General features: G+C 41.1%; 1 protein-coding gene across 7 annotated transcripts in view; it reads left to right on the top strand.

Annotated features, from left to right (window-relative positions):
* Positions 1 to 17,631, top strand: part of PTPRG (protein tyrosine phosphatase receptor type G) — a 537,375-nt gene that overhangs the window by 406,749 nt on the left and 112,995 nt on the right. For all 7 annotated transcript variants that reach the window (XM_053378352.1, XM_053378351.1, XM_053378348.1 and 4 more), the window contains one exon: positions 14,111 to 14,268. In XM_053378352.1, the coding sequence (XP_053234327.1) occupies positions 14,111 to 14,268 (158 nt within the window). The remainder of the gene's footprint in view (positions 1 to 14,110; positions 14,269 to 17,631) is intronic.

Here is a 17,631-nt window from a genome sequence, read left to right as displayed (position 1 = left end):
AGCAATACAGAAATGAGGGTCAAAATAGGTTTAAATGGTGGTGTGACTGATGCTTTTAAAATGTCACGAGGAGTGAAGCAAGGTTGTATTCTGGCTCCCACTCTTTTTAACTTTTATATTAATGATTTGGTGACATATTGTGCCAATGCAAACTCCCCCTGTCCAGTAATTAGGAAAAGAAAGATCTCAATATTGATGAATGCAGATAATTTAGTGCTCTTCTCTTTTTTTCCCAAATTGAAATGTCTTTGCTGAGCTTTCACTGGTTTTCTTAAAAACCATAAGAAATGCCTTTACTGAGCTGCGTTTCCAAGACACCTTCTGAGGTCTTAGATGGTTTCCGCAACAAGGTCAACCTTCCTGTTGGTTTTTGTGGGGTTTTTTTATTTTTTATAAAATATTTATTGAGATTTTACAAAAACATAGGTTTAGAAAATACAAAGAGAAACATAGTAAAAGAAAAAAACGAAAAAAACAAAAGCATACAAAAATTCATAAAAAAATAAAAAATAGAAATAGAAATACAAGATACAAAAAAAACACACAGATAGGTAAAAAAGAATTAAAAACAAATCCATTTTTTATAACTTTAAATTCGTTAGCTTGTTTCCTTGACCTCCTCACACCTCCCCTTTTTGTATTCCCATTTAAGTAATCAAGTCAGCAAATCCTTACCCTCTTTTGTTTATCTTACCTCTATATCTTAACATATTGTACCTCTATATTTTCATCCTTTATCAATTCATTTTTGCATATTCTCATAACTTTGTTGCTAATGCCACTTATTTTCAATCCAACATCATTTTTAACATTCATTAATTTTACAGTGTTTCTGAAGATAGTCTTTAAATTTCTTCCAGTCTTCTTCCACCAACTCTTCTCCCAGGTCTCGGATTCTGCCAGTCATTTCTGCTAATTCCATATAGTCCATCACCTTCATCTGCCACTCTTCCAGGGTGGGTAAATCTTGTGTCTTCCAATACTTTGCAATGAGTATTCTTGCTGCTGTTGTTGCATACATAAAGAAAGTTCTGTCCTTCTTTGGCACCAATTGGCCGACTATGCCCAGGAGAAAGGCCTCTGGTTTCTTCAGGAAGGTATATTTAAATACCTTTTTCATTTCATTATAGATCATCTCCCAGAAAGCCTTAATCTTTGGGCACGTCCACCAAAGGTGAAAGAATGTACCTTCATTTTCCTTACATTTCCAGCATTTGTTATCGGACAAATGATATATTTTTGCAAGCTTGACTGGTGTCATTTTCATAATATTCTCTCTTAAGGCATTACATGCCGTAAATTTCATACCGGTGGTCCACAACTGTTCCCAGTCCGCAAACATAATGTTATGACCAATATCTTGTGCCCATTTAAGCATAGCAGATTTCACTGTTTCATCCTGCGTATTCCATTTCAACAGCAAGTTATACATTCTTGAAAGTATCTTAGTTTTAGGATCTAACAATTCTGTTTCCAGTTTTGATTTTTCCACCTGGAAGCCAATTTTTTTGTCCAAATTATAGGCCTCTCTTATTTGATAATAATGAAGCCAGTCTCGCACTTTATCTTTTAATTTCTCAAAACTCTGCAATTTCAGTTTATCTCCTTCTTGTTCCAAAATTTCCCAATATTTCGGCCATTTGGCCTCCATATTGAGCTTTTTCTGAGCCTTCGCTTCCATTGGTGACAACCACCTTGGGGTTTTATTTTCCAATAAGTCTTTGTATCTCATCCAGACATTGAACAATGCTTTTCTGACAATATGGTTTTTAAATGCTTTATGTGCTTTAACCTTGTCGTACCACAAATATGCATGCCACCCAAAAACATTGTCAAAACCTTCTAAGTCCAAAATGTCCGTGTTCTCAAGAAGCAGCCAGTCTTTCAACCAGCAGAATGCTGCTGATTCATAGTAAAGTTTAAGGTCTGGCAGGGCAAATCCGCTTCTTTCCTTTGCATCAGTTAGTATTTTAAATTTTATTCTGGGCTTCTTGCCCTGCCAGACAAATCTGGAAATGTCTCTCTGCCACTTCTTGAAACAGTCCATCTTGTCCAAAATTTGCAATGATTGAAATAAAAATAACATTTTTGGCAATACATTCATCTTTATAGCTGCAATTCGACCCAACAAGGAAAGCTTCAAATTTGACCATATTTCTAAGTCTTTTTTCACTTCTGTCCAACATTTCTCATAGTTATCTTTAAATAAGTTTAAGTTCTTAGAAGTCATATTAACCCCCAAATATTTTACTTTCTTAGCTAATGTTAAACCAGTCTCCTTCTAAAACCTCTCTTTCTCAATCGGTGTTAAATTTTTCTCAAGTACTTTAGTTTTTGACTTGTTCAATTTAAATCCTGCCACATGACCAAATTCTTGAATCAGTTCTAATACTCTTTTCGTATTAGATTCTGGCTCCTGTAACGTCAAAACAGGCAGCTTTACCTGCAGCAATTGCATGTTGATTGCCCTCTTAAAAGACAAAGTCCAGCAACTGGAGGAACGTGTAGCTACGCTCCAAAGAATTAGAGAGCTGGAGCTCTCCTTGGAAGCAACAGAGCACACCGTCTCCACCAAGGAGGAGACAGGGGACTCCCCTGAGAAGGAGGCTAGTTCACCAACACAGGAGCCAGATATATGGAGAAACGTGACTCAAAGAAGTAGGAGGCCCAGGGTTCGCTCTGATTGTTTAGAAATACGCAATCGCTTTGAGGTCCTTTCCCCTAGCATGGAAGACGAAGAGCAGACTCCATTTGAGGATCTCTCCCTCATTACAGTCGATCAGGTATATGAAGACGAGCAGCAAAGGCAGTCTTCAGGGAATGTGCAGGCGACCTTGGAACGGACAGCTCACGGAAGAACCCCGACCAGACCTAAGAGGAGGCGTGTAGTGGTGATAGGGGATTCCCTACTGAGGGGAACAGAAGCAGTGATCTGTGGGCCTGAAAAGATGTCTCGGGAAGTGTGCTGTCTCCCCGGGGCTAAGATCCAAGATGTAACTGAACGACTGCAAGGAATCATAAAACCCACTGACAAATACCCCTTCCTCTTGGTTCATGTGGGAACCAATGACACTGCAAGCAATAGCCTCCAGAAGATCAAAAGAGATTACGAGGCTCTGGGCAGGAAATTGAAGCAATTAAATGCACAAATTGTCATCTCATCTGTCCTCCCAGTTGAACGACGTGGCCCAGGGAGAGAGGGAAAAATAGTGGAAGTGAACAACTGGCTTCGCAAATGGTGTAAACAGGAACGGTTTGGATTCTTAGATCACGGAATGCAGTTTCTTGAAGATGGACTTCTGGCAAGCGATGGGCTGCACCTCACAACGGTTGGTAGGAATGTTTTTGCAAAAAATCTCAGAAACCTCATCAGGAGGGCTTTAAACTGACTAATGTGGGGGAGGGAGACAGTGTTCCTGAAGGTAGGAGTCTATCAATTGATGAAGATGATCATCCAAATGTCATAGACCGAATGGAGCAAACAGCACGCAGACCTAGTGGTGGGAGGAAAAAATCCTTAAATAAGAGACACGGGGGAATGATTAATGGACTTCAATGTCTGTACACTAATGCGCAAAGTATGGGAAATAAACAAGATGAGCTTGAGCTCTTGGTACAGCAAACTAAATATGACATAATAGGCATCACTGAAACCTGGTGGGATAAGTCCCACGATTGGAATGTAATAATGGAGGGATACAATCTATTTCAGAGAAACAGACCAGACAAGAAAGGAGAAGGAGTGGCGTTATATGTCAGGGATGTGTATACCTGTGAAGAGATCCAAGATTTAGAACCTCAAAGCCAAAGTGAGAGCATTTGGGTCAAAATTAAGGGAGAGAAGAATAACAGTGACCTCATTGTGGGAGTTTACTATAGATCCCCAAGCCAAACGGAGGACATAGATGATGCCTTCCTGGAACAGATGGCCAAGCATGCAAAAGGAAGGGAGATAGTAGTAATGGGGGACTTCAATTACCCGGATATTTGTTGGATGTCAAACTCAGCCAAGAGCATAAGGTCAAACAGATTCCTCACTGGCCTTGCAGACAACTTCATTGTCCAGAAAGTGGGAGAAGCTACAAGAGGAACAGCCATTTTAGATCTGGTCCTAACCAATGTTGATGACCTGGTTAGTGGGGTAGAAGTGGAAGGATCATTAGGCGCGAGTGATCATGCTCTTCTGAAGTTTACTATACAGCGGAAAGGAGCAGCCAAGCATACTAGGACTCAATTTCTCGACTTTAAGAAAGCCGACTTCATAAAACTTAGGGAAGTGCTGGGTGAGATCCCATGGACAGTAATACTAAAAGGAAAGGGAGTTCATGATGGCTGGGAGTTTGTTAAGAGGGAGATAGTAAAAGCACAACTTCAGGCAATACCAATGAGACGGAAACATGGAAGGTGCCTAAAGAAGCCAGGGTGGCTATCTAAAGAACTTTTAACTGAGTTAAGATTAAAAAAGGATGTGTACAAAAAATGGAAAAGGGGGGAAACCACCAAAGAGGAATTCAAACAAATAGCCAGCACGTGTAGACACAAAGTCAGAAAAGCTAAAGCACAGAATGAACTCAGGCTTGCTAGAGAGGTTAAAAGCAACAAAAAAGGCTTTTATGGGTATGTTCGTAGCAAAAGGAAGAACAAAGAAACAGTGGGGTCACTCAGAGGAGAAGATGGTGAAATGCAAACAGGGGACACAGAAAGGGCTGAACTCCTCAATGCCTTCTTTGCCTCAGTCTTCTCCGATAAAGAAAACAATGCCCGACCTGAAGAATTTGGAGCAAATGATTCAGCAGAGGAAACACAGCCCAGAATAACTAAGGAGATAGTACAAGAATACTTGGCTAGTCTAGATGTATTCAAGTCTCCAGGGCCAGATGAACTGCATCCAAGAGTATTAAAAGAACTGGCAGATGTGATTTCAGAACCACTGGCAGTCATCTTTGAGAATTCCTGGAGAACAGGCGAAGTCCCGGCAGACTGGAGGAGGGCAAATGTTGTCCCTATTTTCAAAAAGGGGAAAAGAGAGGACCCAAATAATTACCGCCCAGTCAGTCTGACATCAATACCAGGGAAGATTCTGGAGCAGATCATTAAGCAAACAGTCTGTGAGCACCTGGAAAGGAATGCTGTGATCACCAATAGTCAGCATGGATTTCTGAAAAATAAGTCATGTCAGACTAACCTGATCTCGTTTTTTGACAGAATTACAAGCCTGGTAGATGAAGGGAACGCAGTGGATGTAGCCTACCTTGATTTCAGCAAGGCATTTGACAAGGTGCCCCATGATATTCTTGTAAAGAAGCTGGTAAAATGCGGTCTTGACTATGCTACCACTCAGTGGATTTGTAACTGGCTGACTGACCGAACCCAAAGGGTGCTCATCAATGGTTCCTCTTCATCCTGGAGAAGAGTGACTAGTGGGGTGCCACAGGGTTCTGTCTTGGGCCCGGTCTTATTCAACATCTTTATCAACGACTTGGATGATGGACTCAAGGGCATCCTGATCAAATTTGCAGATGACACCAAACTGGGAGGGGTGGCTAACACCCCAGAGGACAGGAACACACTTCAAAACGACCTTGACAGATTAGAGAACTGGGCCAAAACAAACAAGATGAATTTTAACAGGGAGAAATGTAAAGTATTGCACTTGGGCAAAAAAAATGAGAGGCACAAATACAAGATGGGTGACACCTGGCTTGAGAGCACTACATGTGAAAAGGATCTAGGAGTCTTGGTTGACCACAAACTTGACATGAGCCAACAGTGTGACGCGGCAGCTAAAAAAGCCAATGCAATTCTGGGCTGCATCAATAGGAGTATAGCATCTAGATCAAGGGAAGTAATAGTGCCACTGTATTCTGCTCTGGTCAGACCTCACCTGGAGTACTGTGTCCAGTTCTGGGCACCACAGTTCAAGAAGGACATTGACAAACTGGAACGTGTCCAGAGGAGGGCAACCAAAATGGTCAAAGGCCTGGAAACGATGCCTTATGAGGAACGGCTAAGGGAGCTGGGCATGTTTAGCCTGGAGAAGAGGAGGTTAAGGGGTGATATGATAGCCATGTTCAAATATATAAAAGGATGTCACATAGAGGAGGGAGAAAGGTTGTTTTCTGCTGCTCCAGAGAAGCGGACACGGAGCAATGGATCCAAACTACAAGAAAGAAGATTCCACCTAAACATTAGGAAGAACTTCCTGACAGTAAGAGCTGTTCGACAGTGGAATTTGCTGCCAAGGAGTGTGGTGGAGTCTCCTTCTTTGGAGGTCTTTAAGCAGAGGCTTGACAACCATATGTCAGGAGTGCTCTGATGGTGTTTCCTGCTTGGCAGGGGGTTGGACTCGATGGCCCTTGTGGTCTCTTCCAACTCTATGATTCTATGATTCTATGATCTATGATTCTAGATCATCTGCAAAGGCTTTCAATTTGTATTGTTTGGCTCCGACCTGAATACCCTGAATCAGACGGTCCCTTCTAATCATATTTAACAGAACCTCCAGGACCGAAATAAAAAGCAATGGGGAAATTGGGCAGCCTTGTCGTGTCCCTTTCTCTATCTTAAATTCCTCTGTCATCACATTATTAACTATTAGCTTAGCCTTTTGTTCTGAATAAATTGCACTTATACCATTTTCAAACCCTTGACCCACCCCCATCCCCTGAAGATGTTTCTTCATGAAATTCCAAGAAATATTGTCAAAGGCTTTCTCCACATCTATAAAAATTAAAACTGCTTTAGTATTAATGTTCACTTGCAACTTCTCCAATATGTTAATTATGTTCCTCGTATTGTCAGACAAGTGTCGACCTGGAAGAAAGCCAGCTTGGTCCTTATGTATCTCTTCCACTAATATTTTTTTAATCTATTAGCCAAAATATCAGCAAAAATTTTGTAATCCACATTAAGCAGGGATATGGGGCGGTAGTTCTTAAATTGTGTCTTCTCAGACTCCGTTTTCGGTATAAGTGTAATATAGGCTTCCTTCCACGACTCTGGCGCTTTTCCCCCCTCCAAAATTTCATTACAGACCTCCTTCAGTGGCTGAATTAACCAATCTTTCAAAGATCTATAATATTTTGAGGTTAAGCCATCCGGCCCTGGAGATTTACCCAACTGCATATTCTGAATGGCACCTTCTATCTCCTGTTCTGTGATTTTATAATTCAGCATTATCTTATTTTCTTGAGAGATTTTTTGTAATCCATTTGTTTTTAAAAATTGGTCTATATCAAACTCTTTCTGTGGCCCTTGTGTATATAGCTCTTTAAAGTACCCCTGGAAGCATTTTCTGATTTCCACTGGATTCTGAATGTTCTTTCCTTCCACTTCCAAATTAGTGATAGTATTGAGCTTTTGTCTTTTTTTCATTTCCCAAGCTAGCAATTTTCCACATTTATTAGCCGATTCAAATGTCTTTTGTCTCATTTGTTTGATTTTCCATTCAATTTCCTGGTTCATCATCTTCATATATTGCACTTGGTATAACTTTATATCTCTCAGAATCTCTTGTGACTTTGGTTTCGCTCTTAGTTTCTTCTCACCCTCCTTTATTTTTTCCAGAATTTTATCTTTTTTCCATTTTGGGCTCTCTTCTTTATTGTATTCTGTTGAATCAGAAACCCCCTCATAACTGCTTTACTTGCGTCCCAGATTATTCTTTTTTCAGTAGTAGTTTTCAAATTTATCTCAAAATAGTATCTCAAGGGTTTTTGGGCCTTCTTGATAACCTCTTGATCTCTAAATAAGGTGTCGTTCATCCTCCACCTGAAGGAACCGCTTGGTGTTAGCTTCATCTCCATTTTCACAACATTATGGTCGGAGCAAGTTTTTGGGCAAATTTCCACTTTTCGAGTCTTAGGTGCCAGTCCTCTAGTTATCCATATTTGGTCAATTCTTGTCCATGTCATTTTGGCTTCAGAGAAGAATGTTCCCTCTCTTCCTAGGGGGTTCTTAATTCTCCAAATGTCAATCAAGTCCATATTGTCAGTCAGTTCAAAAAAGGTTTTTGGTAGTCTGCCATCTTTAGTTACAATCTGTCTCTGCGACTTGTCCATATTTGTAGATACCACTCCATTCATATCTCCCATCATAATGATGTGATCCATGTAATCTAACAATGTCTCGTGCAATTTCTTAAAAAATTCAGATTTCCCCTCATTTGGTGCATAAACTCCTATTATTAAAAATTTTTCTCCTTGTGATTGAATTTCGATTGCCACAAATCTTCCTTGATCATCTTTAAAAACAAATTTCGGTGACAGGCTCTCTTTAGCGTAAATTACAACTCCTCTCTTTTTAACCTTATCCGATGAAATAAACTCTTGTCCCAATCTTTTATTAATCAATACTTTCCTGTGTAGCCTTATCACATGTGTTTCCTGTAAACAAATTAAGTCCAATTGTTCCTTTTTCTATAAATGAAAAACTTTCCTCCTCTTCTCCGGGGAGTTAAGTCCATGAATGTTCCAACTTAGTAATTGCAGAGACATGGTGTATTTATTCTACTTTCCTCCAACTGCTCCCAGTAATTCCTCTTGTTCCGACGGTGGTATCACTTTTTCTAATTTGTCCAGTCCCGAAGATGGTGGTACTATGTCTAGTACTCCTGGTTTTTAAAGCTCTTAGCCCTTCTAGAGCTTCTTTTTGCAGGTCTTCTTCGTAATCTCTCAGGAATTTTTCCTTGTCTTCCACTGATCTTATTTTGAACTTTTTCCCTTTAAAGGTAAAGGATAGGCCTTGAGGGAATTCCCACCTGAAAGCAATTCTGTTACTTCTCAGCAAGGCCACCAAATCTCTGTAGTTAGTTCTAAGATCCAATAAGTATTTCGGAATATCCTTGAATATCTCCACTCTTGAATCGTTTATTTCCAAGGTCTTCTGGAAGTGCAGGCTCAATATTTTATCTCTCTCTTCTTTCGTTCGGAGGGTAACCAAACAGTCTCTCGCTCTGTTCTTTCTCCCTCCTCTTCCAAGTCTAAAAGCAGTTACTATCTTGAAGTCTTTTTGTGGTCAAATCAAATATCTTTAATACGGTCAATGACCAGAAAGCAATTTATGAAAAATATGACATTATAAGTAGTATTGTGCTACAAATAACAGTGGAAATATGGCCAATTCACAGAATTGGTGCTTATATTTATGACCAAGTTTCGGCTTTTAAGGTTTTAAGAATTCAATTCAAATGTCACTACTGTTTATTATCGTTCCTTCGATGTTTACAATTTGAACTCCGTTGCTGACATCGTTGCTCGTCTTATTCTTGTTGCAATGTAACAGTACTTTGTGGTCAACCTCAGGTGGAATAGTTCACTCGCTATCTGTTAGCCTGCCCCATATACCGTATTGGCCGGAATATAAGCCACACCCGAATATAAGCTGCATCTTTAAAATCGGAGGGGGGAGGGGAGAGAAAAAAGAAAAAATACCTGAATATAAGCCACTCCATTCCTCACTGCTCCCAGCTGCGTCCTGGGGGGGGGGGGAGCCGCGCTGTGTTGCCGGCGGCCTTTCCCCTTCCTCGCTCTCTCCCATCCTGGCCTTGTGGGAGGATGGGGGACTACGCACGGAGCGGGCGCCGCTTTGCCGCGCTCCTGGCGCTGTTTGCCCCGTGCTCCAGGCTGCGTACCATAAGGTTGTGAATATAAGCCACACTTCAACTTTTCACGGTCGGAATTTGGGGGGAAACTGAGGTTTATATTCAGGCCAATATGGTATAGAGGTACAAGAGATCACCTTCTGAAATCTTTGTTCGCACAAGCAGGCAGGCAAACCCTGACAGAAATGGTGACAGTAATAGCTTTGTAACACATGTGGCCCACTGTGTACCGGCTGCAAAACATATCAGAAAAAGGAGTCAGATTATATCACTATACAGTGGTACCTCGGGTTACATACACTTCAGGTTACATATGCTTCAGGTTACAGACTCCACTAACCCAGAAATAGTGCTTCAGGCTAAGAACTTTGCTTCAGGATGAGAACAGAAATCGTGCTCTGGCAGCACAGCGGCAGCAGGAGGCCCAACAGTTTCAGGTTAAGAACGCACCTCCGGAACAAATTAAGTATTTAACCTGAGGTACCACTGTAAATTGTTGTAGCGGTGCAGAGGTTTAATCTGAAATCAAGCTATATTTGTGTTTGTTAGTGTCTTCCTCTTGCAAATAGGATTTTAAAAAGGCAAAATACTATTAGAATTGGATCTGTCAGTGATGCACAAGGGAAACTGTTTTAATGCTCAGAAACTTGGCAAAGTCTTTTTTATATATATTATGGAATTTTATATTAAGGGTTTATGTTCTGTATTAATTTATGAACTATTTGTTACAGTTTTTTGCCAACCCCTTGGAGGTTTTCCTCATTATGCAGCATATAAATCTTGTTAAATAAATAACCTTTCAGTAAACTGAAAGTTAATTTTCAATAGATAATTACATCTATTGTTTTCCGTTAACACAGGGACCCCAAGGTAATAGCTTGGTAGGTTGAGGCTACCCTTTAAAATGACTAGGTAGCCCTGAATTCCTTTCCACCATGGCTTAATCCTTTTTGAAGCCATTGCGCTAGTGATCATCATGCATTGCACGAAGGAAGACTTAGATTCATCCATTTTTTAACTTGGAAATCTTCCTACAGTATATGCTTCCTAAAGCCTGCTGAACATATTTGATGTTACACTACCTGGAAGAAGAAGAGAAGAAGAAAAAAGAGGGGGGGATCTGAAGTTTTCATTACACAGGAGGTCAAACAAGATTATCTTGTTGCTCCTTATCTGACTAAATATATAAAAACATCTCCAGAAAGAATCCAGTGAAAGCAGCAAGGCAAAGGAAATAAGCTTGCACAGCATGGGAGAAGTTCCATTGTTGCGAGTCGGAACCAACTCTAGGCATAAAGCACTTAATAAGAACCTTGCTGTTACCTTTTTCATAGCAATAGTAGGGGATTTGGCCAGTTAATCGCAAGAACCGCAGGGGATGCCGGTGAAAGAACAGTGGAGATCTGTTATTGCCAGTGGCTGTTCCTCCCCCTTTTGTTTTGTTTTTGTCTTCTGGATTTTCCAAAACGTAGATTTTAGCAAAGTTGATGAACGTCAGCAGATTTCACTTTGCTGACTAAAGTGCTTATCTGAAAATGAAGTTACCGTATGTCCCTTTTCCTCTAAGGTGTGGTCTGTAAAATCTAAGAAGAGGAGTGTAACACATTAATCCCCAAACGGATGGCAATATGTTTCATGTGGAGATTGTGAGCTGTTTTAATTTAAAGGGGCCTTGCCCAATTTTGTAAGTGTCAGCTCCAAGATAAGATTTGATGGTAGTATTTACAGTGGAGTCCTTGCAGTGGAGGATTGTGGTGGCATGACCTCAGGCCAAGGATGTGGCTGTATGATGAGCCTAGAGGTTCGTCCTGCTCCAGAGCCTTTGTGGAAGTAATGTAAGCAGGGAGGGTTATCTGGAGCCTGCGTTGCAGATGACTTCTTTCAACAATTCACCCTTATCCCCCGATTGTGGGGTGTCATGATTCCATGTGGTAGAGAGAGAGTGAGAGAGAGAGTGTGTGTCTGTGTGTGGAAATAATATAACAAAGCACCTCGCTCACAAATTCCGTAGATTAGAGAAGCCACAGAAGCGAGATACTTTTCCATCCCTTCTAACTTTGGCTGTAGCATGGCTATAACTAGCATCTCTCTCTAGCTTGCTTGGCAGACCTGAATAAGTCTCTCCTCTTCTGAAGGCTGTACAAATTCTGCAGTTTGCTGAAGAACAAAATGGCTGCTCAAGCCATGATGTTTCCCTCCTCCTTCCTGTAACATGACTTGCCAGGCCCAGGCAGCCCTTTAAACATCCGTGCTTGTGAGCTGCTGCTTCTTCATGCTCTGTGTGGTCTTTTCTCAATGCTGAGAGAAGAATATCATGTAGCCAGGTTGCATGAAGTCTAACTGTATGTCTCTCATAGATCTCAGTGCACCTGAAACCCTCACCTTCACCCTCACCATGGCTGAGGACAGTGCTTTTTTTCTAGAAAAAGAGGTGCCAGAACTCACCAAGAGCATATTCCTCGTTTTCTTAGAATGGCCATTGGCGCCCACCTGAGAGGTGCCGGAACTGAGTTCCAATGGGTTCCAGCCGAAAACAAGCCCTGGCTGAGGCGACCTCTTTATTTGCCAGCTGTGAGAAGAGGAGGGTGTGAAATTTAAAAGATATCTGTTCTAAGAGTTCTAACACTAACTGTTGCATGTCAGTTGTGCGTGGCCCACTCCTGCACCAAAACCTGTGAATTATCATTTGCTATCGTGGGTAAGGTCTTTGTGTTGCCTTATGTTCCTTAAAGCTGCTCCTATTATTTCCTAAGGTTAAAGAAAAAGGCAGGTAGGAAGGAAAGGTGAATCTGATACCCCTGTTTTCATGATGAGGGATGGACACTGTAATATTTCATGGACTTCATACCACACTTGACAGCATGTTTTCTATGAAGTAAGTCCCTCTGCATTTAATGAGGCTTGCTCAAGTGTAGGTGGGTATAGGCCCTCACATAGTTTTCTTTTCCCTTTAATATTGGAATGTTTTCAAAGCAACCTCCAAATTCTTACAGTCATAGAGGAATGTTTGACAAAGGTATGGCAGGACTGCTGAAAGGTAGCCCAAGAAGATTGGGTGTGTTTATTCGTTTGTTGTTCCCTCAATTGCTATATATTTTTTTATATCTGCGCATTTCAAATGGGTTCACCCCCTGTTTGTCACATTAGAGTTGTTTCACTAGTAACAGGAAGGTTGTTTCAGAGGAATAATTTTTCAGCATATGTGCAACTGATCTACCAGTTCTAGCTGGGCACGCACCAAGTTTGTGAAAACAGTATGTATATTATGTTAATTACTTGCACTTGAAATATGCAATTTGGTGCGACTTCTGGCTTGTGATACATATCTGATGTAGAAATATCGTTCCAGTGCTGAACAAGTTGCTCACCTCTGCTCCACATGAAATAAATCATATTTGGCACTTGCTTTAGCTATCAGTCTAGTCCAGCTGATGAAGATTTGATCTGGACTTGGCAGACCTGATCTGAATACCAAACACACTGTGAATTTATAGTCACACTCTCTGAGCCGTACTTGTCAGGGTGGATGAACTGACCATTATAGAAAATGGTTTGCATGCTAAAGGGGTTAGAAAGATGTTAGAATTTCGGCAAATATGACAGCTGGTGGAATCAAGTGGCTAGAGTGCCAAGAGGTCTGAATTCAAATCCATGCGCAATTCATGAATCCATTGGGCCATCTTGAACAGAGAACGGCCTTGCCGTCTATTTCTTATATAAATATCGGGCAGTCCCATCAGGGAAGGAGAGCTGTATGAAGAGTCTGTCTATGTAACATACGTTAAAATGTTAAGAATACTAGAGAGTGTGGAACATTTGAGATCTTCCAACATTTTTGTGTAGAATCATAAAATCACAGAAATGTAGATTTGGAAGGAACCCCAAAGGCCAACTAGGCCATCCTCCTGCAATGCAGGAGTCTCACCTAAATCATACATTACAAGTAGCCATCCAACCTCTGCTTGAAAGCCTCCAGAGAAGGAGAGTCCACCACCTCTGGCAGAAGTCTGTTCCACTGCTGAACAGCGCTTACTGCCCAGCAGTGGCTAGATCCTGATTTGGCTTGGAGTGCTACACTGGGAAGGGGTGGAGGGAGTAAGGCATCAATACACACATCAGCAATGGGTTCTGCAAGGTTCTGCAGCTGCCCAAGGATGCCGGTTCCTGATGCTGGTCCTAAGTGTGCCAATGCCCTAAGAATGAAAGAAGAGTCTGCTGGATCAAGCCAAAGGCCCATTTGGTCCAACATCCAGTTATCACAGTGGCCAATCAGGAGAAGCCTGCAAGCACTTTCCCCATTTGTGACATTCAGAGACTTGTCGCCTCCCACAGAGGAAGTAGAACCAAGCCATCGTGGCTAGTAGCCCATGTGTTTAAGGAGCTTTCTTTAAGTAGCGGGAAACCAAAATCACAGGATATGGCTGGAGGCGTGTAAAATAGATTCTGACTAATTTGTGTTGCCCATCACTTTAAAGTCACACCATTTTGCTTCTGCTTTTATTTTTACAGAGAAAGAGACCTTCTTGGACCCTTTCGTCTTAAGGGAAGTCCTTCCAGCATCTCTGGGAAGTTATTATCGGTATACAGGGTCACTGACCACCCCTCCGTGCAGTGAGATTGTGGAATGGATTGTTTTTCGCATGCCTGTTCCTATCTCTTATCGCCAGGTAGGTTTGAATCCACAAAGAGTTTGCCTGGTTCATTGTTTTTTTACTCCTTGCTTTTTTCCACCCAGTCCCTGATACTTAAGCTGCATCTAGATTTCCGATCCTTTTCATTTTGGGCATGGCCCATAAAATTGAATTTTTAGGTGGAGGAATGCACAAAAAAATATTGTTGATGGAAAAGGAAGTTGGCTAATTTTGTTTTATTGCTCTCTGAGCATGAGCCGCTCGACACGAGAAGATAATAGAACATGACATTCTATTTCTTTCCAAATGATCTTAGCTATTATCATTCTGTTCAGATACATTTGAACTCTGGTCTAAATATTTACACAGAATCCTTTCTTCTTTCACTCTTTTCATGTTTCTTCCGTGACACTCAGCTAAGTACACAGACACAGATTTAGTAGTTTGGGCTAATTACGTAAGGAAAGTAATGCTTTAGTTAATTTACCAACTTTGTCTGTTGTTGTTTTTACAACATCACAAAGCTGCCATTAGTGTGCCTCTGGAACGAGAACCTTAAAATGAATGCATAGGAGGCCTTGCTGTAGATCGAGGCAGTGAGTGGCATTTTCATTGAGAGACATCCCTGAGTAATAACGTGGAAATATGCAGCTAAATGTTTAACAATTAAAAAGGCTTTGACATTTAAAACCTTTGTTTTCAAAATGTCTCCTTGCTAAAGTCTACCCTGCCTTTTATTTGCTTGTGTTAATACACCTCATTGCAACAGAGGCATCTGAGAGGGAACTGCTTATGTAAAAAGTCACTTGATCTTACCGAATGAATGAGTGTAAATATTCAATAGCTCCCCCTTGACAGAGGTAGATGAACGCAACAAGCCAACAGTGAAGTCCACTGATTCTCAGTTGTTTTACTCAGAGGACACTCCAAATCATTTACCTTTTCCCAGTTTCTTGCCCTGTCCTGTCTCCAGAATCCACGGCTGTCAAGAAATGGATTGGATCTAATCAACAGGTGTATTTTCTGTTTGCTGCTGGAGTTCAGAGTTTTGGATACTGGGCATTTTTTATCACTTCTAAAACTGAATAATCTTGTGCTGCCTGTATAGATGAACACCAGTTTTAATCTACTCATGCTCATATTAAATGCCAGCAAACTTTGGCTTCTGTATCACCAGTGAGTCAAAGCTATAACAATTCAGTAGCTCAGTTCATAAATGTCATATAATCTGCTAGACCCCACCAACCCTTGTCAAATAATCTCTGTTTAATTTGGGAAGTATACAGATAGTAAAACATGGGTAGCAAAAGGTCTAAGCTGCCACATAGTGGGCATTTTGGAGACTCATAGATATAATATTTGCTCCACCACCATCCCGCCTTGCTAAGTCAATAGGTGAGATGAATAGGGGAAGGAATAATAATAATAATAATTTTATTATTCATACCCCACCCATCTGGCTGGGTTTCCCCAGCCACTCTGGGTGGCTCACAGAATATATAAAACATAATAAAGCATCAAACATTAAAAACTTCCCAATACAGGGCTGCCTTCAGATGTCTTCTAAAAGTTGTATAGTTCTTTATCTAATTGACATCTGAAGGGAGGGTGTTCCACAGGGAGGGTGCCACTACCGAGAGTTTGTCCCTTGTAGCATATATCTCAAAGTGTGTTTCTCTCGTTATGATGAACTCATCATTTTTAATCTACTTGTACTTTTCAAAGCTGGATTCATAAGATTTTTAGTAGCTTTCAGCTGCCTAGCTTAAGTTGAGATCACTAAAGGCTTGGCATTCTTCTTTGGAGAGAGCACTCCACAACTGGGGCACTACCTCCATATATCCTCTCTTTTATGGGAACAAATCACCCCACTCCAGAGCAGGAGTTACATAAAGAAGGACACCAGCTAAGTATCTTAACGTGCTGGCAGGCTGGTATGGCAGAAGATGTTCCTTCAAGTTCTCCACCTCCAAGCCTTTTAGCTAATATGCAGCTGTCCCATTTTCATACCTTACTTTCCTGGCTACTACAACGAGTCCCTCGTCTCATAATCTAAAACCGATTGAAGCATAATTCAGGGAACTCACAGAGCCCAGCCTTCCTAGCTGCAGCCAGGAACACATCTTTGCTTGAAAAATGTAAGCTGCTGCCACTGTTATTATTCATTCCATTAGTTTTCCTCTGATATTTTTTTCTTTCATATTCACCACAGCCCACTTCAGGAAAGTGTTTACACACTTTTATACCTCTGTGGGTTACAGGTTGTCGGCGTTTTAATGAAATGTTTGACTTGACAGAGTTTGCCAATGCAAATACATAAAAATGCAGTCTACATATGCAATCGCATTATACATCCTGGAAAATATATTGCCATTTTTATAGGTTGGTTCTGGAAATGTATTAGAAACAAATACGGTTTGATCTTGAACAACCTGGTGCTTTCAAGGGCCTGGACATTTTGGGTAAAAATCAAAATTGCTTCATCAGTTTCACTCATGAAGGTAGTTCTTCAAGCAATGGAAAATAAATGAATTTTTAAAGTGTTTGTCAAAAACAATTTGCAAGCTTGGTTTGTGTGTGTGTGTGTGTGCACGCACACACATGCTTTTCACTGCACATGGCCTTCTTTTGCCCAGTTTTCTATGACTTGTAATTGGACCTAAGTGCAGACGATCTTTCCTCTTAGAGTATTTTAGAGATGAAAACTGGCAAAGCAAAGAGCTGTGTCAGACATGTGGTTCAGTGCCTTTGCCAGCTTGAGGCTCTTGTTGCTTTGGATTATTATTATCCTAAGGTCCCAGGGTGGGTTACGACAGCTAAAAGACAATATTAAAAAACAGTTTAAAACCACTTATAGTCTAAGAAATAAGGTGGGTCCTAAAAATTTACATCTCACATGTGAAAAGCCAAGGTAAAGAAGTGTATCTTCTCCATCTTCCGAAAACTGTTATGAAGTTACCCTATGCACCTCTGTGGTGAGGGAGTTTCACAACTTACAACTCCAGCACAAGCTCCTGGCTGGCTGATGCTGCTGAGAGTTGTCATCCAAAACAGCTGGAGGGCACCAGGTTGGCAAAGGCTGAAGTGGAGCATTAGGGAGCTTGAAAGGAGCAAGATCCATTTCCAGCTTTGCTCCTATCTTCAGTCGTCCCCCTCAATCTCTCTTTTTAGCCCTTTCCTCATTCTGTCCATCTAGCGCTAAGTTTGTTATCTCTTTGTGGCAGGGCCAAGCTTTTATAGTATCTACAGCTTGCAGCACAATAGGTCCCTCTACTCTAGCAACCGCTGGCCCTTCTAGATACTGCTGTAAACACAAATAATGGAAAGATGGAATGGCTGTGTGCTGAGCTGTGATTTGTGTATTGAATGTGTGCCCCTCTTCTGCAGGATAATAGTAAA

The sequence above is a fragment of the Podarcis raffonei genome, chromosome 2 (assembly GCF_027172205.1).
Source record: "Podarcis raffonei isolate rPodRaf1 chromosome 2, rPodRaf1.pri, whole genome shotgun sequence".
Classification (NCBI taxonomy): domain Eukaryota; kingdom Metazoa; phylum Chordata; class Lepidosauria; order Squamata; family Lacertidae; genus Podarcis; species Podarcis raffonei.
Note: the sequence above shows the minus strand (reverse complement) of the source record. Positions and strands in the feature narration are given on the sequence as shown.